The sequence below is a fragment of the Mizuhopecten yessoensis genome, unplaced genomic scaffold (genome assembly GCF_002113885.1).
Source record: "Mizuhopecten yessoensis strain PY_sf001 unplaced genomic scaffold, ASM211388v2 scaffold489, whole genome shotgun sequence".
In the NCBI taxonomy this organism is placed as follows: Eukaryota; Metazoa; Mollusca; class Bivalvia; order Pectinida; family Pectinidae; genus Mizuhopecten; species Mizuhopecten yessoensis.
This window is the reverse complement of record NW_018403572.1, coordinates 27,492-55,327: the sequence shown is the minus strand read 5'-3', so window position 1 is coordinate 55,327 and position 27,836 is coordinate 27,492. Positions and strand designations below refer to the sequence as shown.

The 27,836-nt window shown below is 41.0% G+C and overlaps 1 protein-coding gene across 1 annotated transcript in view; it reads left to right on the top strand.

The window, feature by feature from the left end:
* Positions 1-27,836, top strand: part of LOC110449923 (polycystic kidney disease protein 1-like 2) — a 141,469-nt gene that overhangs the window by 104,506 nt on the left and 9,127 nt on the right. Inside the window, exons 21-29 of the mRNA XM_021497099.1 lie at positions 5,682-5,906; positions 8,809-9,011; positions 11,713-11,943; positions 14,456-14,736; positions 15,904-16,134; positions 19,811-20,197; positions 20,977-21,236; positions 22,408-22,718; positions 22,944-23,085. Of these exons, the coding sequence (XP_021352774.1) occupies positions 5,682-5,906; positions 8,809-9,011; positions 11,713-11,943; positions 14,456-14,736; positions 15,904-16,134; positions 19,811-20,197; positions 20,977-21,236; positions 22,408-22,718; positions 22,944-23,085 (2,271 nt within the window). The remainder of the gene's footprint in view (positions 1-5,681; positions 5,907-8,808; positions 9,012-11,712; positions 11,944-14,455; positions 14,737-15,903; positions 16,135-19,810; positions 20,198-20,976; positions 21,237-22,407; positions 22,719-22,943; positions 23,086-27,836) is intronic.

The following is a 27,836-nucleotide window of genomic DNA, read 5'->3' as shown; positions in this document are numbered from 1 at the left end:
ACACAATGATTGAGTGTATGACACAGTGATGGATTGTATGACACAGTAATGGAGTGTATGACATAGTGATGGAGTGTATGACACAGTGATGGATTGTATGACACCGTAATGGAGTGTATGTCACAGTGATGGAGTGTATGACATAGGGATGGAGGATATACACATTGATGGAGTGTATGACACACACATTGATGGAGTGTATACACATTGATGGAGTGTATGACACACACATTGATGGAGTGTATACACATTGATGGAGTGTATCACACATTGATGGAGTGTATGACATAGTGATGGAGTGTATACACAGTGATGGAGTGTATGACACAGTGTATGACATAGGGATGGAGTATATACACATTGATGGAGGGTATGACACAGTGATGGAGTGTATGACACATTAATGGAGTGTATGACACAGTGATGGAGAGTATACACAGTGATGGAGTGTATGACACGTTCATACACATTGATGGAGTGTATTCCATAGTGATGGAGTGAGTGATGGAGTGTATGAAACATTGAGTGTATGACATTGTGATGGAGTGTATGACACAGTGATGGGGTGTATACACAGTGATGGAGTGTATGACACAGTGAATATATGCTTCCAGGATTTCCTAGGGGTCTGGCCCAACCCTTGGAGACATAGTCCCTGGATCATAACTTTGAAACGGTTGAGATCCCCACCCCAAAACTGTATATACAAATGCTGGGCATAATTTAAAGAGATGAATGCAGTCATGATACAAGAATTGACCCCAGGGGCTGCCCCACCCTTGGAGACTTAACCCCGGGGTCAGTATAGCCCAGCTCTAATTTATAGATAGGTACTGAAGTGTATGCACAGTGATGGAGTGTATGACACATTGATGTAGTGTATGACATAGTGATGGAGTGTATGACACAGTGATGGCTTGGAGACTTAACCCCGGGTTCAGTATAGCCCAGCTCTAATGTATAGAGAGGTACTGAAGTGTATGCACAGTGATGGAGTGTATGACACATTGAGGGAGTGTATGACATAGTGATGGAGTGTATGACACATTTATGGAGTGTATGACACAGTGATGGAGTGCATGACATAGGGATGGAGTATATACACATTGATGGAGTGTATATGGAGTGTATGACACATTGATGGAGTGTATACACATTCATGGAGTGTATGACACAGTGATGGAGTGTTTACACAGTGATGGAGGGTATGACACAGTGATGGAGTATATACACAGTGATGGAGTGTATGACACAGTGTATGACATAGGGATGGAGTATATACACATTGATGGAGTGTATGACACAGTGATTGAGTGTATGACACAGTGATGGATTGTATGACACCGTAATGGAGTGTATGACACAGTGATGGAGTGTATGACATAGGGATGGAGTATATACACATTGATGGAGTGTATGACACAGTGATGGAGTATATACACAGTGATGGAGTGTATGACACAGTGATGGGGTGTATACACAGTGATGGAGTGTATGACACAGTGATGGAGTGTATGACACAGTGATGGAGTGTATGACACATTGATGGAGTGTATGACACAGTGATGGAGTGTATGACACAGTGATGGAGTGTATGACACAGTGATGGAGTGTATGACACAGTGATGGAGTGTATGACACAGTGATGGAGTGTATGACACAGTGATGGAGTGTATGACACAGTGATGGAGTGTATGACACAGTGATGGAGTGTATGACACAGTGATGGAGTGTATGACACAGTGATGGAGTGTATGACACAGTGATGGAGTGTATGACACAGTGATGGAGTGTATGACACAGTGATGGAGTGTATGACACAGTGATGGAGTGTATGACACAGTGATGGAGTGTATGACACAGTGATGGAGTGTATGACACAGTGATGGAGTGTATGACACAGTGATGGAGTGTATGACACAGTGATGGAGTGTATGACACAGTGATGGAGTGTATGACACAGTGATGGAGTGTATGACACAGTGATGGAGTGTATGACACAGTGATGGAGTGTATGACACAGTGATGGAGTGTATGACACAGTGATGGAGTGTATGACACAGTGATGGAGTGTATGACACAGTGATGGAGTGTATGACACAGTGATGGAGTGTATGACACAGTGATGGAGTGTATGACACAGTGATGGAGTGTATGACACAGTGATGGAGTGTATGACACAGTGATGGAGTGTATGACACAGTGATGGAGTGTATGACACAGTGATGGAGTGTATGACACAGTGATGGAGTGTATGACACAGTGATGGAGTGTATGACACAGTGATGGAGTGTATGACACAGTGATGGAGTGTATGACACAGTGATGGAGTGTATGACACAGTGATGGAGTGTATGACACAGTGATGGAGTGTATGACACAGTGATGGAGTGTATGACACAGTGATGGAGTGTATGACACAGTGATGGAGTGTATGACACAGTGATGGAGTGTATGACACAGTGATGGAGTGTATGACACAGTGATGGAGTGTATGACACAGTGATGGAGTGTATGACACAGTGATGGAGTGTATGACACAGTGATGGAGTGTATGACACAGTGATGGAGTGTATGACACAGTGATGGAGTGTATGACACAGTGATGGAGTGTATGACACAGTGATGGAGTGTATGACACAGTGATGGAGTGTATGACACAGTGATGGAGTGTATGACACAGTGATGGAGTGTATGACACAGTGATGGAGTGTATGACACAGTGATGGAGTGTATGACACAGTGATGGAGTGTATGACACAGTGATGGAGTGTATGACACAGTGATGGAGTGTATGACACAGTGATGGAGTGTATGACACAGTGATGGAGTGTATGACACAGTGATGGAGTGTATGACACAGTGATGGAGTGTATGACACAGTGATGGAGTGTATGACACAGTGATGGAGTGTATGACACAGTGATGGGGTGTATACACAATGATTGAGTGTATGACACAGTGATGGAGTATATACACAATGATGGAGTGTATGACACAGTGATGGAGTGTATGACACAGTGATGGAGTGTATGACACAGTGATGGAGTGTATGACACAGTGATGGAGTGTATGACACAGTGATGGAGTGTATGACACAGTGATGGAGTGTATGACACAGTGATGGAGTGTATGACACAGTGATGGAGTGTATGACACAGTGATGGAGTGTATGACACAGTGATGGAGTGTATGACACAGTGATGGAGTGTATGACACAGTGATGGAGTGTATGACACAGTGATGGAGTGTATGACACAGTGATGGAGTGTATGACACAGTGATGGAGTGTATGACACAGTGATGGATTGTATGACACAGTGATGGAGTGTATGACACAGTAATGGAGTGTATGACACAGTGATGGAGTGTATGACACAGTGATGTAGTGTATGACACATTCATACACATTGATGGAGTGTATGACACATTGATGGAGTGTATGACATAGTGATGGAGTATATACACATTGATGGAGTGTATGACATAGTGATGGTATGTATACAAATTGATGGAGTATATACACATTTATTTAGTGTATGACACAGTGATGGAGTGTATGACATAGTGATGTAGTGTATGACACATTGATGGGGTGTATACACAGTGATTGAGTGTATGACATAGTGATGGAGTGTATGACACATTGATGGAGTGTATACACATTGATGGAGTGTATGACACAGTGATGGAGTGTATGACATAGTGATGGAGTGTATGACACAGTGATGGAGTGTATACACAGTGATGGAGTGTATGACACAGTGATGGAGTGTATGACACATTGATGGAGTGTATACACATTGATGGAGTGTATGACACAGTGATGGATTGTATGACACATTGATGGAGTGTATGACACAGTGATGGATTGTATGACACATTGATGGAGTGTATGGGAGTGTATGACACAGAGATTGAGTGGATTACACAGTGATCGAGTGTATGACACATTCATACACAGTGATGGAGTGTATGACACATTCATACACAGTGATTGAGTGTATGAAACAGTGATTGAGTGTATGGCACATTCATACACAGTGATTGAGTGTATGAAACAGTGATTGAGTGTATGGCACATTCATACACAGTGATTGAGTGTATGACCCAGTGATTGAGTGTATGGCACATTCATACACAGTGATTGAGTGTATGACACATGACACAGTGATGGAGTGTATGACACAATGATGGAGTGTATGACACAGTGATTGAGTGTATGACACAGTGACGGAGTGTATGACACAGTGATGGAGGGTATGACACATTGATGGAGCGTATGACACAGTGATGGAGTGTATGACACATTGATGGAGTGTATGACACAGTGATGGAGTGTATGGCACAGTGTGTACAGGCAATGGTTGTGCAACACAAATCTTCAGCATTTAAGCAGATGGAATATCATTTATTATTAAACAGTGATGCTATTATCTTCCAAAAAAATATTCTTTTTCATTCTGACCTTTTTTTACGAAGTTATGGCCCTTTGTTGAAAAAATCCTAAAAAAATTGTTTGGACAACTCTTTCTAAAGTTACGGATCGAAACGTTTCAGATATGATAACTACTACTTGAAGTTGTGCATACAGGTATTATTTTTTCATTCTTATGGAGTTATTGCCCTTTGTTGAAAAATGCTTTCCTGCACAACTTCTCCAAAACTTCTGGGCCAATTTCCATGAAAGTTTTCACATATGATAACTATCACATGATGTTGTGCATCCAGGTTTGATTTTTTCAATCTATCCCTTTTTTTGGAGTGATGGCCCTTTGTTGAAAAATACTTATCCTGACAACTCATCCAAGACTATGCAGCCAACTTCAACGAAACTTTTTTGGATATGATAACTACTCCTTGTGCATCCAGGTATTTTTTTTCAACCCTTTTCTATGGAGTTATGGCCCTTTGTTGAAAAATTCTTGTCCTGACAACTTTTCCTTATCTTCTGGGCCAATTTTAAAAAAATATCACAGATACGGTAACTGGTCCCTGACGTTGTGCATCCAAGTAGTACTTTTTCATCCTACCCTTTAAAAAAGAGTTATGGCCCTTTGTTGAATAAACCTTTGACTGCCTCACAAACTACTCGGCGGAACTCAATGAAAGTTTACAGATATTGTAATTACCCCCTGATGTCGTGCATCAGGCTAGTATTGTTTTCATTTCAACCCTTTTAAGGAGTTATGACCCTTTGTTAAATATCTTTGTCCTGACATATTTTCCTTAACTAATAAGACAATTTTAGCAAAACTGGTTCATCTGGGCTAACAATGAACATTTGGTATGTAAGTATGTTTTGGCATGGGGAAATATATCAGTGACCAGTATATATTTGGTACAGGAAGTATATCAGTGACCAGTATACTTAAATAAGTGTACAGCTCAGTCAATAAAGAAATTGTTACTGGTGGAAGACTATGGATTGCTTTGCAATGCTTTGCCTTAGTAAGGTTTATATAGGAGCGGTTGGTATTAGTTAGCCTTTGGCTTACAGTTCTAGTTGTCTTATCAATGTGATTAAATATGGCTTTGAAGAGTGAATTTGATTAGGAAATGCTGATAGGAAATTCATTCTAGTTCAAGTTTGAATTTTCACTCTACAAAGATTCACAACAGAAGCCACTTTTTTCAAAAGCACATTATTGCCACTGTAGCTTGTTCTTTTTATTTATTAGACCAGAATCTTGAATCCAATACACTGGAATTTACATATGAAACAGCAAGAAGTCAAGTCATCGCTAGCAGTCTGCTGAAGGTCACCATGACTGACCTTGACCCTGCCATGACTTTGCAGGTGTATACCAAGATCTTGGAGTCAGACCTAACATTGATGTTGTACCGTACCACCAATGAAACAGTGTCTTCAAGAACAGTACAGCAACATGGCATCCCTATACCAGGTAAGCTCTGTCCCCAGAGAGAGCACCTCAACACAGCATCCCTATACCAAGTAAGCGCTGTCCCCAGAGAGAGCACCTCAACACAGCATCCCTATACCAGGTAAGCGCTGTCCCCAGAGAGAGCACCACAACACAGCATCCCTATACCAGGTAAGCTCTGTCCCCAGAGAGAGCACCACAACACAGCATCCCTATACCAGGTAAGCTCTGTCCCCAGAGAGAGCACCACAACACAGCATCCCTATACCAGGTAAGCTCTGTCCCCAGAGAGAGCACCACAACACAGCATCCCTATACCAGGTAAGCTCTGTCCCCAGAGAGAGCACCACAACACAGCATCCCTATACCAGGTAAGCTCTGTCCCCAGAGAGAGCACCACAACACAGCATCCCTATACCAGGTAAGCTCTGTCCCCAGAGAGAGCACCACAACACAGCATCCCTATACCAGGTAAGCTCTGTCCCCAGAGAGAGCACCACAACACAGCATCCCTATACCAGGTAAGCTCTGTCCCCAGAGAGAGCACCACAACACAGCATCCCTATACCAGGTAAGCTCTGTCCCCAGAGAGAGCACCACAACACAGCATCCCTATACCAGGTAAGCTCTGTCCCCAGAGAGAGCACCACAACACAGCATCCCTATACCAGGTAAGCTCTGTCCCCAGAGAGAGCACCACAACACAGCATCCCTATACCAGGTAAGCTCTGTCCCCAGAGAGAGCACCACAACACAGCATCCCTATACCAGGTAAGCTCTGTCCCCAGAGAGAGCACCACAACACAGCATCCCTATACCAGGTAAGCTCTGTCCCCAGAGAGAGCACCACAACACAGCATCCCTATACCAGGTAAGCTCTGTCCCCAGAGAGAGCACCACAACACAGCATCCCTATACCAGGTAAGCTCTGTCCCCAGAGAGAGCACCACAACACAGCATCCCTATACCAGGTAAGCTCTGTCCCCAGAGAGAGCACCACAACACAGCATCCCTATACCAGGTAAGCTCTGTCCCCAGAGAGAGCACCACAACACAGCATCCCTATACCAGGTAAGCTCTGTCCCCAGAGAGAGCACCACAACACAGCATCCCTATACCAGGTAAGCTCTGTCCCCAGAGAGAGCACCACAACACAGCATCCCTATACCAGGTAAGCTCTGTCCCCAGAGAGAGCACCACAACACAGCATCCCTATACCAGGTAAGCTCTGTCCCCAGAGAGAGCACCACAACACAGCATCCCTATACCAGGTAAGCTCTGTCCCCAGAGAGAGCACCACAACACAGCATCCCTATACCAGGTAAGCTCTGTCCCCAGAGAGAGCACCACAACACAGCATCCCTATACCAGGTAAGCTCTGTCCCCAGAGAGAGCACCACAACACAGCATCCCTATACCAGGTAAGCTCTGTCCCCAGAGAGAGCACCACAACACAGCATCCCTATACCAGGTAAGCTCTGTCCCCAGAGAGAGCACCACAACACAGCATCCCTATACCAGGTAAGCTCTGTCCCCAGAGAGAGCACCACAACACAGCATCCCTATACCAGGTAAGCTCTGTCCCCAGAGAGAGCACCACAACACAGCATCCCTATACCAGGTAAGCTCTGTCCCCAGAGAGAGCACCACAACACAGCATCCCTATACCAGGTAAGCTCTGTCCCCAGAGAGAGCACCACAACACAGCATCCCTATACCAGGTAAGCTCTGTCCCCAGAGAGAGCACCACAACACAGCATCCCTATACCAGGTAAGCTCTGTCCCCAGAGAGAGCACCACAACACAGCATCCCTATACCAGGTAAGCTCTGTCCCCAGAGAGAGCACCACAACACAGCATCCCTATACCAGGTAAGCTCTGTCCCCAGAGAGAGCACCACAACACAGCATCCCTATACCAGGTAAGCTCTGTCCCCAGAGAGAGCACCACAACACAGCATCCCTATACCAGGTAAGCTCTGTCCCCAGAGAGAGCACCACAACACAGCATCCCTATACCAGGTAAGCTCTGTCCCCAGAGAGAGCACCACAACACAGCATCCCTATACCAGGTAAGCTCTGTCCCCAGAGAGAGCACCACAACACAGCATCCCTATACCAGGTAAGCTCTGTCCCCAGAGAGAGCACCACAACACAGCATCCCTATACCAGGTAAGCTCTGTCCCCAGAGAGAGCACCACAACACAGCATCCCTATACCAGGTAAGCTCTGTCCCCAGAGAGAGCACCACAACACAGCATCCCTATACCAGGTAAGCTCTGTCCCCAGAGAGAGCACCACAACACAGCATCCCTATACCAGGTAAGCTCTGTCCCCAGAGAGAGCACCACAACACAGCATCCCTATACCAGGTAAGCTCTGTCCCCAGAGAGAGCACCACAACATGGCATCCCTATACCAGGTAAGCTCTGTCCCCAGAGAGAGCACCACAACATGGCATCCCTATACAAGGTAAGCTCTAGCCCCAGAGAGAGCACCTCAACATGGCATCCCTATACCAGGTAAGCTCTGTCCCCAGAGAGAGCACCTCAACACAGCATCCCTATACCAGGTAAGCTCTGTCCCCAGAGAGAGCACCTCAACACAGCATCCCTATACCAATGAATCACTAAAGACAATCTGCCCGCCCCCCGCCCCCAAAGTGTGTATGTACGTACATGAGGGTAAGCTCTAGTGAGATGACATGTTTCTCGAAAGTTAATTTGATTCCATGTGATAACTTACTCATTAAGATGGCCGGCTGATGTAAGCAGAAGCATTTGAACCATTTATTGATCTTTAATCAGGAGATTAGTACAGGGCTTATGGGTTTCTTGGTTGTGTAACAGATCACATTGTGGATGTGCTGATCCTCAGTATAATGAGGCATTGTTAAGTATACTTAACTGTTTTTGATTGTGTAACAGAGGGCAGTGCTGACATGCTGATAATGGAGGGGTCTCACAAGTATTTGATTATAGCAGTTCAAGAAGGACAGACCATCGCAGCAAATGAAACTGATGTACCTTTTATAACCACCAATGTATCTGTCAGAATTGGCATCTACAACACTGCGTGTGGCTTCTACGATAATGCCAAGGATCAGTGGGCAACTGACGGCTGTCAAGTACATATCTCAGGGATCAGTGGGCAACTGATGGCTGTCAGGTTTGTATCTCAGGTATCAGTGGAAACTGATGGCTGTCAGGTACATATCTCGGGGATCAGTGGGCAACTGACGGCTGTCAGGTATGTATCTCAGGTTTCAAAGGGCAACTGACGGCTGTCAGGTTTGGATCTCAGGTATCAGTGGAAACTGATGGCTGTCAGGGACATATCACAGGGATCAGTGGGCAACTGATGGCTGTCAGATACGTATCTCAGGGATCATAGGGCAACTAATGGCTGTCAGGTAAATATCTCAGGGATCAGTGGGCAACTGATGGCTGTCAGGATTGTATCTCGGGGATTGTAGGTCAACTGATGGCTGTCAGGTATGTATCTCAGGGTTCAAAGGGCAACTGACGGCTGTCAGGTTTGGATCTCAGGTATCAGTGGAAACTGATGGCTGTCAGGGACATATCACAGGGATCAGTGGGCAACTGATGGCTGTCAGATACGTATCTCAGGGATCATAGGGCAACTGATGGCTGTCAGGTATGTATCTCAGGTATCATAGGGCAACTGATGGCTGTCAGGTGCGTATCTCAGGGATCAGTGGGCAACTGATGGCTGTCAGGGACATATCTCAGGGATCAGTGGGCAACTGACGGCTGTCAAGTACATATCTCAGGGATCAGTGGGCAACTGACGGCTGTCAAGTACATATCTCAGGGATCAGTGGGCAACTGATGGCTGTCAGGGACATATCTCAGGGATCAGTGGGCAACTGACAGCTGTCAGGTACATATCTCAGGGATCATAGGGCAACTGATAGCTGTCAGGTACATATCTCAGGGATCAGTGGGCAACTGACGGCTGTCAAGTACATATCTCAGGGATCAGTGGGCAACTGATGGCTGTCAGGGACATATCTCAGGGATCAGTGGGCAACTGACGGCTGTCAGGTACATATCTCAGGGATCATAGGGCAACTGGTGGCTGTCAGGTACATATCTCAGGGATCAGTGGGCAACTGATGGCTGTCAGGTATGTATCTCAGGTTTCAAAGGGCAACTGACGGCTGTCAGGTTTGTATCTCAGGTATCAGTGGAAACTGATGGCTGTCAGGTACATATCACAGGGATCAGTGGGCAACTGATGGCTGTCAGGTACATATCTCAGTGATCATAGGGCAACTGATGGCTGTCAGGAACATATCACAGGGATCAGTGGGCAACTGATGGCTGTCAGGTACATATCTCAGGGATCAGTGGGCAACTAATGGCTGTCAGGTTTGTATCTCAGGGATCAGTGGGCAACTAATGGTTATCAGGTTTAATTTGTATCTCAGGGATCAGTGGGCAACTGATGGCTATCGGGTATGTATCTCAGGTATCATAGGGCAACTGATGGGTGTCAGGTACATATCTCAGGTTGCATAGGGCAACCTTTGAACTTTTAAAGTAAAATTATCTGGCACACAAGACCAGAACTAGATTAATAACTGCTTCTTACACAATAAGTCACAAAGACGTTGCAATAAACTCAAACATCTCCATTTCAACAGACTCTATACCTTTGCATGGAAAATACCTTAGCCATAATCTACTCTTCCAAACACACTAGCATTCATAAAGGTGTAAGATTGCACATTATCGTTGATTAATAGTATTGAGAGGGACACTCAATTTTTACGGTGTATATTATGTTTTTAGCTTACCTGCCCAAAGGGCAAGTAAGCTTATGCCGTGGCGCAGCGTTCGTCGTCAACTTTTTCTTTAAAACCTATCTCCTCCTTAACGCCAAATAGGATTTCAACCAAATTAAGTCTGAAGCATCACTAGGGGAGGGCAATCATTTCTTAAATAAATGAGGTTGGTTCGACCCCTGAGGCCAGGGGGGCGGGGCCCTGAAGGGGAACTTAGCTAAATTTGCTTTAAAACGCATCTACTCCTAAACACCAGAGAGGATTTCAACCAAATTTGCTCTGAAACTTCATAGGGGGAGAGCAATCATTTCCTAAATAAATGAGACTGGTTCGACCCCTGGGGCTAGGAAGACGCTAATATCCCCTAATTGCCTGCAAACATTTCTTAATTGAATGAGATTGATTTGACCTCTGCGGTCCTAAGAAATGGTACAGCTAGATTATCATATTCTTTGGTGTAGTTTTCACAAATTGGTAAAAATTGGTTTCTAGGTTTATAAAAGCTTATAGTTGAATGAAAATTAAAGTATTGTTTAATTACACCCTGTAATATGACATATTACTTATTTCAAATTATGTTAACATGGCAGCTCAATGGAGGCCCCTGATTAGTTGAAAGTCAGATATTGTGGTCCCAGTTGTGTTAGAACATAGATCTTGTCTGGATTTGAGGAAATTTCATATAAAGATGTACTAATGCATTCAGTTATAATGACTTAAATATAAAACCAGGTGAGCGATACAGGTCCAATGAACCTCTTGTTAAATACTTCTCAAATGGATTTCATTCTTTTTTCTTTTGCCACTGAAAAGGACAAAATGGCCATATGGTGCAGTAAATATACATATTAAATTTTCAATTAGGTGCTTGCTTAATTTCTTATATTTTACTAGCACAGTTTTTAGCACATTTCCCTGCAGTAAGAAAGTCATTATATTATGTTTTGAACATAATTCCTACAAAATTCGTTTGACTTGTTTGGTGTATCATGCTGCAATGCTGTTTTTTCCTTGACAGATTTCCCGTCCGAAAAACCTGAAGACAATGACTTGCTCCTGCTACCACTTGACCTCTTTCGCTGCAGGCTTTATTGCAGTGCCTAACCTGGTTGACCCTATTACTGATGCAACTCTCTTCTTGACCTTCTTTGACAATCCAGTCATTGTGATTACAGTACTGATTGTGTGGTGTCTCTACCTAATCATGCTGGTATGGGCGCGACGCAAAGACAAGGTCGAAAGCATGAAGGTTAGTCATTGGTGTCTGTTATCACTTAGATATCAAAGTTTGTTGAGCATAGGTAAGGTCTAGAGTTCAACCTTTGTCTGGTGTGACGTGTCTCAAGTCACCAGTTACCTTGATTGTGGAGCATAGGTAAGGTCTAGAGTTCAACCTTTGTCTGGTGTGACGTGTCTCAAGTCACCAGTTACCTTGATTGTGGAGCATAGGTAAGGTCTAGAGTTCAACCTTTGTCTGGTGTGACGTGTCTCAAGTCACCAGTTACCTTGATTGTGGAGCATAGGTAAGGTCTAGAGTTCAACCTTTGTCTGGTGTGACGTGTCTCAAGTCACCAGTTACCTTGATTGTGGAGCATAGGTAAGGTCTAGAGTTCAACCTTTGTCTGGTGTGACGTGTCTCAAGTCACCAGTTACCTTGATTGTGGAGCATAGGTAAGGTCTAGAGTTCAACCTTTGTCTGGTGTGAAGTGTCTCCAGTCACCAGATACCTTGATTGTGGAGCATAGGTAAGGTCTAGATTTCAACCTTTGTCTGGTGTGAAGTGTCTCCAGTCACCAGATACCTTGATTGTGGAGTATAGGTAAGGTCTAGATTTCAACCTTTGTCTAGTGTGAAGTGTCACTAGTCACCAGATACCTTGATTGTGTAGCATAGGTAAGGTCTAGAGTTCAACCTTGGTCTGGTGTGAAGTGTCTCCAGTCACCAGATACCTTGATTGCGGAGCATAGGTAAGGTCTAGAGTTCAACCTTGGTCTGGTGTGAAGTGTCTCCAGTCACCAGATACCTTGATTGTGAGGCATAGGTAAGGTCTAGAGTTCAACCTTAGTCTGGTGTGAAGTGTCTCCAGTCACCAGATACCTTGATTGTGGAGCATAGGTAAGGTCTAGAGTTCAACCTTAGTCTGGTGTGAATTGTCTCCAGTCACTACAAACCATGATTGTGGAGCATAGTTAAGGTCTAGAGTTCAACCTTTGCCTGGTGTGAAGTGTCTCCAGTCACCAGATACCTTGATTGTGGAGCATAGGTAAGGTCTAGAGTTAAAAACCTTTGTCTGGTGTGAAGTGTCTCGAGTCACCAGATATCTTGATTGTGGAGCATAGGTAAGGTCTAGAGTTCAACCTTTGTCTTGTGTGAAGTGTCTCCAGTCACCAGATACCTTGATTGCGGAGCATAGGTAAGGTCTAGAGTTCAACCTTTGCCTGGTGTGAAGTGTCTCCAGTCACCAGATACCTTGATTGCGGAGCATAGGTAAGGTCTAGAGTTCAACCTTTGTCAAGTGTGAAGTGTCACTAGTCACCAGATCCCTTGATTGTGGAGCATAGGTAAGGTCTAGAGTTCAACCTTTGTCTTGTGTGAAGTGTCTCGAGTCACCAGATACCTTGATTGTGGAGCATAGGTAAGGTCTAGAGTTCAACCTTTGTCTGGTGTGAAGTGTCTCCAGTCCCCAGATACCTTGATTGTGGAGCATAGGTAAGGTCTAGTGTTCAACCTTTGTCAAGTGTGAAGTGTCACTAGTCACCAGATACCTTGATTGTGGAGCATAGGTAAGGTCTAGAGTTCAACCTTTGTCTGGTGTGAAGTGTCTCCAGTCACCAGATACCTTGATTGCGGAGCATAGATCAAAAGTTCAAATTTTATCTGTTCCAGGCATAGTTCAGAATACAGAAACACATGGGCAACTTTAATTAGTTAAACTGACTTAATGGAATTGAGATTAAGTAAAACAATATGCCTCTGCAAATGAGAGGACAATGAAATAACCCAAATCAGCACCAGTGCAGACCTAGAGAGCATGATATCTATATCATATTTGGTTATCATTGGTAGGTTGAGGGACAGGACAGTGAACAGATCTCAGCCTCTCATGACATTTGGCCATCTTTGTGTGTTTGTCCAAAACATAACAAGAATTAGTCAGGGCCAGAAGAGGAGTATTTGATAAAACATAGATCATGTTGCAAAACCCCACTCAATGATAGAAAAGCAGTATTTTGAGGCATTTACTTATGTTCAAGCTCATTAAATAGAAGACAGAATATTAAACGGCAATTGGGCTTTTCATGACCTGGAAAGTTTATTCTTATTCATTGGACTTATAACAAGAAGAATGTTATAGGAGATCTTTTATGAATATTTCCATGTTGATTTTCCTTGGATTAGCAGATCTTTAAATCTGTGAATAATTAGGTTATACTTATTACATATAAATATATCAATGAACACTGCCACTTTACAATGTATTTAAAACCAGTGACATTCCAACAACTGCTTGAATGCTTGAAGCTTTCAAAATGATGTCTCATATGTATTTTGAAAGCTATAAAACTTATTATGTTAAAGGAGAAATAGGTGTATTGAGACAAATCATCATTTTTGTTGTTGAGGGAGGTGTGTGAAGCCGCACAAGTTGTGATTATACTTATTTGGGGGATGTGTTTAAAGCTTCTCAAATTGTTAAGATTATAATTATGATGGTAAAATAAATTGCTAGAGGCTACACAACTTGTAATGATTTTATTTAGGGAGGTGTCAATGTGCTGGAGGACAACTGTGCTGAAGACAAATATGTGTATGTGGTTGGATTTGTGACAGGCTGGTGGAGAAGGGCAGGAACAACCTCCAATGTTTTTATGTGTCTCCATGGCAGCAAAGGTTTCAGCTCTAAACACCTGTTGTCTGATGGTATTGTCCAGCACTTTCAAACTGGGGCCGAGGATTGGTTTGTGCTGACCACACCACTCAGCCTTGGAGAATTACAGAGTATCGTGGTATGGCACGACAACTCTGGTGAAAATCCTGCATGGTGGGTAGTTCTATTCCACTGATTAATCAAATCATACCTCTCTTATGGTCAACAAATGGTAGCTAGGACTTTGTGGTAGGACTTGTAAGCTCACTTGGCACAGACTGCCCGTCTCCAACTCTTTGACAAATTGGAATAGAACCAGTACACCTGATCATCTTGATATGTAAAGTCCATTCTTTATTGGCCATATTTTTAAGGACATGAGGTTATTATGTCGCCTTTGGTTTACGATTCTGGTTTAAACAAGTATGATGTTAATTTCACCAGAAAATAGGAAAGAAATTTTAAGAACGTATAAGACTTTGTATCAGAAGAAGTGATATCAATGCATCCACATCAACAGAGAAAGACTCAGTAAACTTTGAGTACCATCCATGGTGAAAATGGCGAGGTTGTAGAGAAAACCAAACAAATCACTAAGCAAGAGACAATAGGCGACGGGGTGAGGGGTTATTGTGGCCATCTAGGCAACATTGTATTGGCCAACTACCCAGCAGTGATAGGTAGAGCCACTGAAGGTGACTTCCACACGAGGCTTTCTGTTAGTATTACCTTAACTCATTCACCCCTCAAGTTTTATAATGAGCTATTCCAACCTTTGAATTAGAAGAGTTTAAATGTGTCTTCAGGGGGGAGTGAGTTAATGTACCACTAGATTTTCTCAGGCTAACTTACATGTAACTTACCAATGGTATCCATTCATACTGAAATGTAGGTTTAGGACCTATTCTACCTTTTGAATTAATAGAATTCTACCTTTTTGAATAAATAGAATTACAATTTAATATGTTCGAAACTGATGAATTTTATTAAAACAGATATGTGTATAGTCACTTGAACTAAATAACCTGTCACATTGAACTTTTTCTTGGAATATTTATATCGGGCTATTCCATACATTTTCAGGTAGGTGTCCATGTCCACTGTTTCAGAGTGCAGTTTACACATCTGTAGGGACATCGGAACTGTTTCACCTGTAACTATGATTATAACTCTTTTCTACTATGTATCTACCTATGATCTCAATATGAATGTTAACCCTTCTGTTATTAATATGGTAATAGAAGGTCAACACATGTCATTATAGTGTGGCAATACATGGAATGAACTGCAATAACAACTCTGCTCAAAATATAATCTATTTGATTTTACCAAATTTTTTAGGTTTCTGAAACAGATTGTGGTTAGAGATGTCCAAACAGATAAGATATGGCATTTCTTGTACAATGACTGGCTGGCTGTCGACCGAGGGGTTGGACGGGTCAAGGTAGAAATTCATGCATTGACCCCGGAGGACCTTGTACAAAACTCGCTCTATCAGTTTGGTATCCAGTCTAGTAAAGACCTACAGAACAACCACCTTTGGATTAGTATCATCTCATGTCCAGCCTACAGGTACATCAAACAAATCAACTTTTTATTTTACTTTATAAATAAACGATGCAATCATGAAATTTGGAATTATCCCCTTTGTCACGACAGGGAAGTAGTTGATATTCGTGCTAAATTGCAATGATCTTCCTATGCAGGAAGAAGTGCATACAGTCATTTGCAAGGATATGTTTGGGGTCCTGCTCTGCTCCTTTAGACGTGGTCTCTGTGGCCTAATATGGAAATGGTTGAGACTCTAACATTGCCACTCATACAACTGCTAAAGCATTACAATATTAACACACTCCTGCTACCAGGATTAGCTAAAGGGAATTAAGCATATACTGGCCTGCATTTTCTTGATTTGAAGAAACGATTACTCCTATACACTGCCAATTGATTCCATTAGGGTCCTGCCTGTAGATGAGAACTCAGTCCCTGTCATAACATGGAGATGGTTGAGATCCCCACTCTTTAGCCATATTTGTACAATTGCTAGACATGACAATTGATGCAACTCGTGTTATCATGACTGTCCAAAGGATTCAGCTTTGTGAAAAAATTGATGACTTAGTACCATGGTCATAACATCTAACTGATTTATACAGCTGCTTGCAGGGCATGAAGAAATAAGCACATTTATGCTACCAGAATAAAGCCATAGGTCGGTCCCTGTCCCCTTCTGGACTAAGTCACTCCACCCTATAAACACATAGGCATATGCAGATCTCAACCCAATTTGCTATGCAGCAAGATTATTCTCTGGGACCTTGAAATCAATTGATGTAAAAAGGAAGAGTAGCCCTATGAGGTGTAACTAACAGACCCTATTGAGCTCTTGTTATCATGGTTGTTCAGTTTGCTTAAAGACTATTTCAACAAAACATCTATATACTTGGGCATGTTATGTAAGACCAGCAGTGCGAATATTTTTCTCAATTACAGTAATGAGGTCAAAGGTCAAAATTAAATGCTAGTCATGGGTCAAATGTCAAATTCCATAAGACTTTTAGGGTCATGATAGTTGGCCAGTAGGTACCTGGGATAAAGTGTTATAAAGTTTCCTCATTAAAATTCCCTTGACCTACTTTCAAGGTCACAGGGGTCAATTATGTTAAAAACTTCACACAACAATATCCTAAGAACGATTTGGACTAGAGTCATGATACTCGGGTATGTTATGTAGACCAGCTGTGTGAATTGTTTCCTTAATTACAGTAATGAGGTCAAAGGTCAACTGCAAGTGGAAATCGGGAGTCAAAGGTCAATATGGGTTAAAAGCTTTAAAATTAAAACAACAATATCTTTAGAACTGTTTAAGAGATGTTAAAATGTCTTGTGTTCTAGTTACTAAAATTGGTCTTAAGTTACCTATATGTCAGTTGCATGTAACAAAATAAACAGGTGAGCGATACAGGCCCTCTGGGCCTCTTGTAATATACTAGCCACCCATTTCCTCAACAGTAAAACCTACCTGTAATTTCCTAAGTAGTAACATAATCCTCCGTGTTTATGGGGTTTTCATGTCACAGTTGATTTTTAGCTCACCTGGCCCGAAGGACCGGTGAGCTTATCCCATGGTGCGGCATCCGTCGTCTGTCCGCCAACTTTTCGTTTAAAACACTACTTGTCCTGAAAGGCCTAGTAGATTTTGACTTAATTTGGTCTGGAGCAACCTTAGGCCAAGGGCATTTACTTTTGTATAAAAAGTGGCTGTGATCCTCCTGGGGGCAGAGGGGCGGGGTCAAATAGGGGAAATAGAGGTAAAAGCTTTGAAATCCTTTCTACCATGCATACAGATGAAGGGATTTTATCCCAATTATTTCTAGAGCATCCTTCTTGCAAGGGGACTCAATTTTGTATAAACGGTTGGTGTAGCCCCCCTGGTGGCAGTGGGGCGGGACCCAATAGGAGAAATAGAGGTAAAATCTTTAAGGAATATTATCCTAATTTAGTCTAGAGCATCATTGGTCAAAGGGGACTGAAATTTGTATAGATTGTGGTTGTGGGCCCCCTGGGTCAGAGGGGTGGGTCAGAATAAGGGAAATAGTGGTAAATCTTTAAAATGCTTCTTCTACAGTAGGGATAAAGGGATTTTATCCTGATTTGGTCTTGAGCAGCCTTGGGCCAAGGGGACTCAATTTTGTATAAACAGTGGTTGTGGCCCCTTTAGGGGCAGGGCTCAATAGGGGAGTTTTAGGTTTAAATCTTTAAAATCCTTTTCCTTCTGTACCATTGGAGGGATTTTATCCAAATTAGGCCTGGAGCATTCTTTGGCAAAGGCAACTAAATTTTGTATAAATGGAGGTCGTAGCCCCTCTGGGTGCAGAGTTGCGGGGCCAAATTGGGGAACTTGAGGTTTAAGTCTTCAAAATCCTTCTTTCTCTGTACCATTTGAGGGATTTTATGTAATAATTTCCCATGGTTGCTTTATCATCCAGCTGAGCGATACAGGCCAACTGGGCCTCGATCTTGTTCTAGTATCAAGATTTTCCTGGTAGATGCGTTCTTATATATGATATAAAATACAGGTACGGTTTTCCAACGGAATCACACCAGTTTATGTTGTAGAAATCTCATGGTTTCATAATATGGTCCTTAACCAATTTCATAAGTTTAGCAGGAAACATAATGACAGGTAAAATATATAATGCAGTATCCCTTATCGAAGGTATGTCCCATATAGGAGATGATAACTAAGCTGCTGTATCGAAGGTATGTCCCAACATGCTGTATCGAAGGTATGTCCCATATAGGAGATGATAACCAACCTGCTGTATCGAAGGTATGACCAATATAGGAGATGATAACCAACCTGCTGTATTGAAGGTATGTTCCATATAGGAGATGATAGCCAACCTGCTGTATCGAAGGTATGTCCCATATAGGAGATGATAACCAACATGCTGTATCAAAGGTATGTCCCATATAGGAGATGATAACTAACCTGCTGTATTGAAGGTATGTCCCAACCTGCTGTATCGAAGGTATATGTCCCATATAGGAGATGATAACCAACCTGCTGTATCGAAGGTATGACCCATATAGGAGATGATAACCAACCTGCTGTATCGAAGGTATGTCTCATATAGGAGATGATAACCAACATGCTGTATCAAAGGTATGTCCCATATAGGAGATGATAACCAACCTGCTGTATCAAAGGTATGTCCCATATAGGAGATGATAACCAACCTGCTGTATCTCATTATCATAGTGACCGAATATTGGACGTCTTCAGAGTCGGGGTTTTACTTCTGTACCCACTCATTGGACGCTTGGGAGAGTATTTCTTTTTCACCTATTCCATCTTTACATTGGTGTTTATCTATTATCCTAAACTTATGCTCTGTTGGGTTCTCCCTTTTATCAGTATACAATGCCTGCCTTATTATCCTATTATCTTTGGATATTATTTTTTTACTATACCTTAACCTTTGATCAACTATTTCAGTATCCTAATCGTTAAAGAGATCGTCTTTTTGACTTCTGTTGCCCAGGTTTGCACCTGACCAACATATAATTTCCAAATAACTTGTTTTAAGGTGTTTTGAATTGTCTCCAAATTAGCATACATACAACATGTCTTATTTAACATAACTATACATTATTCATTGTGACATTTTTCGACCTGCCACTTTAACCTCTACAATGCATGTTCTATTATCTTTATTACATATGTTAATTTGTTTTTGACCAGCCCCTTTACCCGTGTACAACGCCTGTCCTGTGCACTGTCCCTTCTCCTGATGACCATGTTGACCAGTCTCATGTTCCATGGGATACCAACAGACGATCCAGCTGACCAGTTGAGTTCTGGCGGCATCACACTGTCTCTGTCTGACATCATCATTGGAATAGAGAGTGGTCTCATCATGTTCCCCATTAACATTATCATCATGCAGTTGTTCACTAAACTAGAACCTAGACCTTCGGCTCTAGTTAGAGGGAAACGTTCTCTGGCTGACTGCCCCGAGGAAGAGGACAAGTCCTTTGGACTTCAAACCAGTGAGAGCAAAGGCAAATCCAAAATGGGGGGAAATGTATTGAAAGGGAGCAGCAAAACCGAGCAGAAAAAGCCCTTCCGGTAATTATGTACTCAATCAAACTCCATGAAAATTGTGTCCCCCAAGGTGAGATAAAGAATGGTGTACGGACGAATATCAGTTTAAAGGTGATGATGTGGTATGGAGAAGTGGTGTGGGAGGGAAATTTGGTCAGGGAGACAAAATAATTAAATGATTGAAAAGAGGTGGTAAAAGGAGATGAGGTGATTCAAGGGAAAGAAGATGCATGAAGGAAAAGAGGTGGTAGGAAAAGACTAAATTGTGAAGACAAAAGTTATATGGAAGAAAGGCGTTGGAATGGGAAAAATTATACGGGAAGTGGTGGTATCAAGTATGAAGGGTCGAATAAAATTTGGTATGGGGAGACAAGATCCGATGTGAAGGAGAACAGGTTATTAAGATGGTATGATGGGGAAGAGGTGGTGAAGAGGAGAGAAAGGTGTGCCGTAGAAGAAGGTATATACGGAGAGTTGTATGGGGAGAGGTGATGAACGGCATGTGGAGTAAAATAAGGTAGCGAGGAGAAGAGATAATATGGAGTAGAATAGGTAACAAGGAACAGATAGAATGATGTTAAGTGGTATTAGGAAAAGGGGTGGTAAGGAACAAAAGAAGTAACGAGCAGGAGAGATGGAATGGAGTAAAATAGTATTAGGACAAAAAGGTGGTATAGAGTAGAAGACTTAACGAAAAGAGATGGCATGGAGAAATAATTTGTTTTAAGACTTTGATATAGCAATCAATCATATAAACATTCAATATTTATTATATAACTGTTTTTATCATTTTAATATTGTAGGTTTCCCTGGTGGGTGGTATATATTGCGTGGACATTGGTTCTGTCTGCCGCCTTGATTTCTTCCTACTTTGTCATGTATGGTCTGATGTACGGCTACCAGAAGTCCATTGAATGGCTTGTGTCATTCTTTACCGCATTCTTCCAGAGTGCTTTGGTCACCCAGCCTCTCAAAGTGTTTATGTTTGCAGTGCTCATCACCTTCATATTTAAGAAACCCGTTGAATTCGAAGTTCTTACCCAGAGGGACAACATGAAGCTTAGTATGTTTTTAAATACATTTTAAAAAACTATTTCAAACTTAAAGTCAAGTTCTACTGGGCCAATCTAACTGAAACTTGGTAGGAATGATCAACTTTTGGTCCTGACAAAATGTTATTTTTTGGGTCGATCAGAAATCCAATATGACCACCATTTTGAAAAACTATTTCAAACTTAAAGTCAAGTTCTACTGGGCCAATTTAACTGAAACTTGGTAGGAATGATCAACCCGTGGTCCTGGCAAACTTACTTAAAGTTATACTTAACCTTTTTTACTCAAATTTTGGTAGGAATGATTGACATCATTATCTCCACTTCATATTTCAACAACGAAAATTAATACTGTAGAACTCAGGTAGCCGTTAAGGCCCATGGGCCTCTTGTTATGAATAATATTCACTTGGGATAAGTTGATAGGCATACACAGTAACTTGCATCCAAGATTGCACAAGGCACAAATGGTTCCTTGATATTATCACATCTAAAAAACATCTTGCATAAAACTAATTAAAATGGTGGGCACCAAGATTTCTTATAAGTTCTACCTTATGTCAGGTGATCCCATAGTAATCAGTATCTTCAAAAGTTCAGTAGTATGAAGGTTCAAAAATATCTTCACCAGGACAACAATTGTTTCTGCCAATTTGGTAATACAAGATTTTCATACAAATGTATTTTAAAAAGACCTAGCTATGAAGAAATCACACAATCAAGTAAAACAATAAAACTAATTGAACCTTTGAACAGCCTGGTATTGTGTAATGTGTTGTTCCGTTTGACTATTAAGTTTCCTGTTCATATTTACAGTGTCACCATCTGAAATTCAGAAATCACGACATATTGGTTCAAAATATGCATATATTGTATATTAATATCAGTTTTGGTTTGATATATTAAAATGTTATTTTTACATTGGGGAATATGAATATGTTCACGTGTGATAAACTGTAAGTGTGTGCATTGCACCATCTTAGATGAGTAAATGTATTATCTTATCCCAACTGGACATTCCTATTGATCCAGATATGTAATAGACATGCTCATCCTTTTGTTTCCGACCTGGTTTTCTACGAAATGAAAACAATGAACAAATAATATGAGATCGGTTTTAATGAATTTAAAAATTTAGGAACAGTGAAGTAAAAACATGACATTAATATAACCATATTTCAGACCATGATGAGGATTATTGCCAAACGGAACTGTTGAAGAGGCAGGGGATAACGCTGGCCTCCATAGCACCAGTGAAACAGGCAGTGCGCGTGGCCATGCCTAGAAAGACATTACAAGCCATCAGGGAGAGGCTCCGACTGGAGAAGCACATCACTACCATCCTTAGGGAGATGATCATGTATTTTACCTTTGTGGCTATCGTGCTGTTCATGGTGCATGGCCATCAGGATGTGACCACCAACTACGGTGCCACTAAGACTACAGAAGACATGTTTGTGCATGGAGCATACACACAAGTCACCCTTTCAGAGGTCAGTAATATATATATTACTCCTTAACTGATGTCCATATACGCATGTGACAACATAACTGAGGTCAGTACTTTCTTGACCCTCTGACTGAGGTCAGTACATACATAATTACAATACCAATATACATGTACACACGTGCCTCCTGGACTGATATCAGTTCATACGTCTGTACATGTACCTCCTGAACGTAGGTGTAACATTGACAAATGATTTTACAATTTACAGGTAAAGAAGGTTGAGGATATGTGGAAATACCTACAAGATACAGCTGTACCTGTGCTATACAGCAACAACACGGGAATGATGGCTAATGGTGTTGGCTACTTGATAGGAACTGCAAGACTACGACAAAAACGCATAGAAAAGGGTGATTGTACAAACAGATCTTAAGCATGTTTAGAATCTGGACACTACCTATCTACTCGCATCTATAACTGTTACCGTACCGCAAATAAGCCCCCCATCCCCCTTCTGAGAAAAAGGGGCCAAAAGTTGGGAGGGGGCTTAATTGGGAGCAACTCCCTGTTCACAAATGTCTGCCATCTTGGATATATACCACTGTTTTGATCTATGACCACACTAAATATCATGTAATTATCCACTGTAGTTGTTTATGTTGTAAAAAATAACAACTAACAGACAGAATATTTTATAACAGTCACCAAAAGTTGATGGTGCTGTTGTTTTTCTTGACTTGTTTTCTATCATCAATTTGTCTCGATAATTCAATTTTATCAAACACCATTTTTATAATTTTTTTTATTGATAAGTCAATCAGTGCTCTTTAAGACACAATACCAACATTCAGAGGTGTAAACAAAATAGCACGACGACCAGGCTCCCTGGTGTTTGGCTAGCGCCATTACATGATTTGAATATATACCGTACTATAAGAAATTTGAGTATACAAGGCTGAAATAACACAAAACCATTGTCTTAATAATACAAAAACAACACAACAACTTATCTGTATGCAGGCTGCAAGCATTATGAGCAAGAAACATGATTTTTGTGTCGCCTGCGAAAAGCTGGTGACACATTGGTATTGCTATGTCGGCCGCACAGAGGTTTTCTTGCGATAACTTGAGTTTCCTTGGGCCCATCAAACTCAAACTCCATGCAGTGCTGAAGTGCTTGCTTGGGATTGCTTTTCAGGTCCAAAGTCAAAGGTCAAGGTCACTGTTACTATAAATAGAAAATCTGTTTTTGTGCGATAACTTAAGCTTCCTTGGGCCGATCAAACTCAAACTTCATGCAGTGCTTCCTTACTAAAAGTGCTTGCTTGCGATTGCTTTTAGGTCCGAAGGTCAAAGGTCAAAATCTGTTTTCGTGCGATAACTTAAGTTAACTTAGGCCGATCAAACTCAAACTTCTTGCAGTGTTTCCTTACCAGAAGTGCTTGCTTAAGATTGCTTTTCAGGTCCAAAGGTCAAGGTCACTGTTACTATAAATAGAAAATCTGTTTTCGTGCGATAACTTGTTTCCTTGGGCCGATCAAAATCAAACTTCATGCAGTGCTAAGCACAATCTGCCAAATTCCTGCGTAGGCGACACATCCACTTCCGTGGAATTCTTATATGGATAAAAGTCTTGCTTTGTTGACACTATTGGTTGATACAAATTTCAGAATGGCAATATGAAGGAACTGACCTTGACAGAAAGATTGGATATGGAAAAAAATGTCAATTTGAAAACGATTTTACCTCTCTGTAACAACTCATAAATGTATTTTAAAATGTAATCATAATTTGCTACTTCAGTACAGACTATAGATATAATGAATTTGGTACAAGCAACTTGTTTCGTTTTACATTAAAATCTGCAAAATACACAAACGGTTAAAAACGAAAGTATGGTGTTCTTTCACCAACAGAACGATGTTTTGTTTTAAATTAAGCCATCTAGATATCTTGATACTTTGTTATGTTTACATCATATTCCATAATCATGTGTTATAATATTCATATTTAATTCACTCATGAATACATAATTCTTTATAAAAAAAAAAAAAACAGAATCACAGTTATTTACTCAGTAAAGAGTACATGTCACTACGTGCTATTTACTATTGTGCCTAACTCAGAAACAAAGTTATTTTTAGCTCAACTGGCACGAAGTACCAAGTGAGCTTATGCCATGGTGCGGCGTCTGTCCCATGTCAATATTTTACTTTAAACGACTTCTTCTAAATAACCGAAAGGCCTAGGGTGATAATATTTGGCCAGAAGCAAACTGGGATGAAGGGCTACCAAGTTTGTTCAAATAGATGACCTTCACCTATTTTCAAGGTCACATCGGTCAGATATGTCAAACATCTTTTAAAAACTTCTTTTCAATATCCAAAAGGCCTTGGATGACGATATTTGGCCAGTGACATGGTGGGATGAAGGGCTACCAAGTTTGTTGAAATAAATGACCTTCACCCATTTTCAAGGTCACAGGGGTCAGTTGTCTTAAAAAATCTTTCAACAACTTCTGAATAACTTAGAGGCAAAGGATAATGATATTTATCCAGTAACATGCTAGCATAAAGGGCTACTAAGTTTTGTTAAAATGAATGACCTTTACCTATATTCAAGGTCACAGGCGTCAAATATGTTTAAAACCTTTAAACAACTTCTTCCCAATAACCAAGAAGCCTAGGATAATGATATTTGGCCAGAAACATGCTGGGATAAAGGGCTACCAAGTTTGTTCAAACAAATCACCTTTATTTATATTCAAGGTCACAGGGGTTAAATATGTTAAACATCTTTAAACAACTTCTACTCAATACCCAAGAGGCCTAAGATGATGCTATTTGACCAGTAGCATGCTGTAATAGAGGGCTACAGAGTTTGTTCAAATGAATGACCTTGACTTATTTTCAAAGTCACAGGGGTCAAATATGTTTAAAACCTTTAAACAACTTCTCCCCAATAACCAAGAAGCCTAGGATAATGATATTTGGCCAGTAACATCCTGGGGTAAAGGGCTACCAAGTTTGTTCAAACAAATGACCGTCATCTATTTTCAAGGTCACAGGGGTTAAATATGTTAAACATCTTTTAAAAACTTCTTTTCAATAACCAAAAGGCCTTGGATGATATTTGGCCAGTAACATGGTGGGATGAAGGGCTACCAAGTTTGATCAAACAAATGACCTTCATCTATTTTCAAGGCCACAAGGGTCAAATATGTTTAAAACCTTTAGACAACTTCTCCTGAATATACATGAGGCATAGGCTAATGATATTTGACAAGTAACATGCTTGGATGAAGGCCTATCAAGTTTATTCAAATGAATTACCTTCATCTATTTTCAAGGTCACAGGGGTCAAATGTTTAAAACCTTTAAACAACTTCTCTCAATAACCAAAAGGCCTTGGATGATGATATTTGGCCAGTAACATGCTGGGATGAAGGGCTAACAAGTTTGTTCAAATGAATGACCTTTGCTCATATTCAAGGTCACAGGGATCAAATTTGTTAAAATCTTTTAAAGGTGCATCACGCTGAAGTAACTTTTTTTTGTGTCTTTTTTTCAAATACTACATAAACATATCAAGTGAGCCTCCTTGTGGAAAATAACGATCGGATTTTGCTGAAATAGATTCATAAAAATGATTAAATCTAAGATAATCATCGGTATTTCTACCTGTCTGACCAACGTTTTGTTAAGGGATTTCCCTCTACTAGCGCATGCGCATAGCACACCATTTCTTTGTAAACAAAATGACTGGCCGTGTAAGTGGTACGTTACGGAATCATTATTGCCAGTGGGAAGTATTCAAAGCAGAAAATATCTGCCCTAGCAGCTAGTACGGTGCATGTATTCTTCCGGATTGCCGGTTAAGCTGAAATGAAATCGACAGAAATGCTAGCGCTGTTTATGTTACGAATTAATATCTAAAACTATTTACCTCGCTAGTAGTAGCATGGACTTAGATATCTAAATCTAATTCCGTGGTAGTAGTATCATTGTGTGAGTTTGAACACAGATGAACTTAGTTTAATATGTTAATGGGCATTTATCGGAGAGAGTTTACTTTGTGTTTCTATAATTTAGTGGTTTATGCGAAAGGAAGAGATAAGTGACTGGTTAGTTTGATTTTGCCATGAGGCCCTCCAAGGGATAACTGTTGTTATGGCCACGGCGTATTCTGTTCTGTCCTCTGTCGGAACTCGGGGTCAAATGAGATACGTGCGCTATTAGATTTACATAATTCATAATATTACCGGGATCAGTAAAATGGGAGATTTAATTATATTGCTGAATTAAACGATTTTTTTGGTTTTTACATGCAAGATTTAAATTGGTACTAATATGAATACCGGCCTCCTATGGCGCGACGACGCAATATATATTAAAAAAAAATCAGCTCTTCGTTACAAAACTACGTTATCGCAGATAGATTAAAAATGTCAAAATGACGGGCCAGGATGAATAACTGAGGAGGGAGAACCTACTTCTAGTAAATAGGATCGCGTATTTTTTTTTTTTAAATCATAATTTTTCAACAGTTCATGTTTTCATATGATGTTGACTTAGAATGTGTGATCATGTAACAACCTTTTCTCTATAAAGAATTAATTTTCGACTTCAGGTAGAATCGGAATACGTATTGAAAACAGGGGGGGAAATATTTTATTACGTTGTAAAAATGGCGCGTGCTGCCAATAACTACGGCTTCTGTTTCAGACAAAAGGAACTGATTAAAAAAAAGTTGTCTCAACATAAAAAAGGTCCATTTACAAGTGTGCTTTAATCTCTGTAAAGTATTGAAAAAATATAATTATCAAGTATCTGAATACTTTCCATATCTGACACATTGTACATGTACACGTAGTGGTTTTGCCATACAGTTTATTGTGTGTGATGGCTAATATGACTTACTAAGTGTTAGCGTATCAGGGGCGTTTCTAGGATATTTGAAAGAGGGGACGTAGAATCAAATCTTAATTTCGCCTCGCTCCGCTCGGTGTAAAATGTTTTGGACCTTTTTTTTTGCTAAAAAAAACAGAAAATAATTGTGAAATCCACTTATGTAACGGTTCCTGACTTGGAGCATGTATATTTTATAGTTAAAGTGTCCGGGTTTGACATTTTTTATGCCGAATTCTCTCAATTAATTGTCG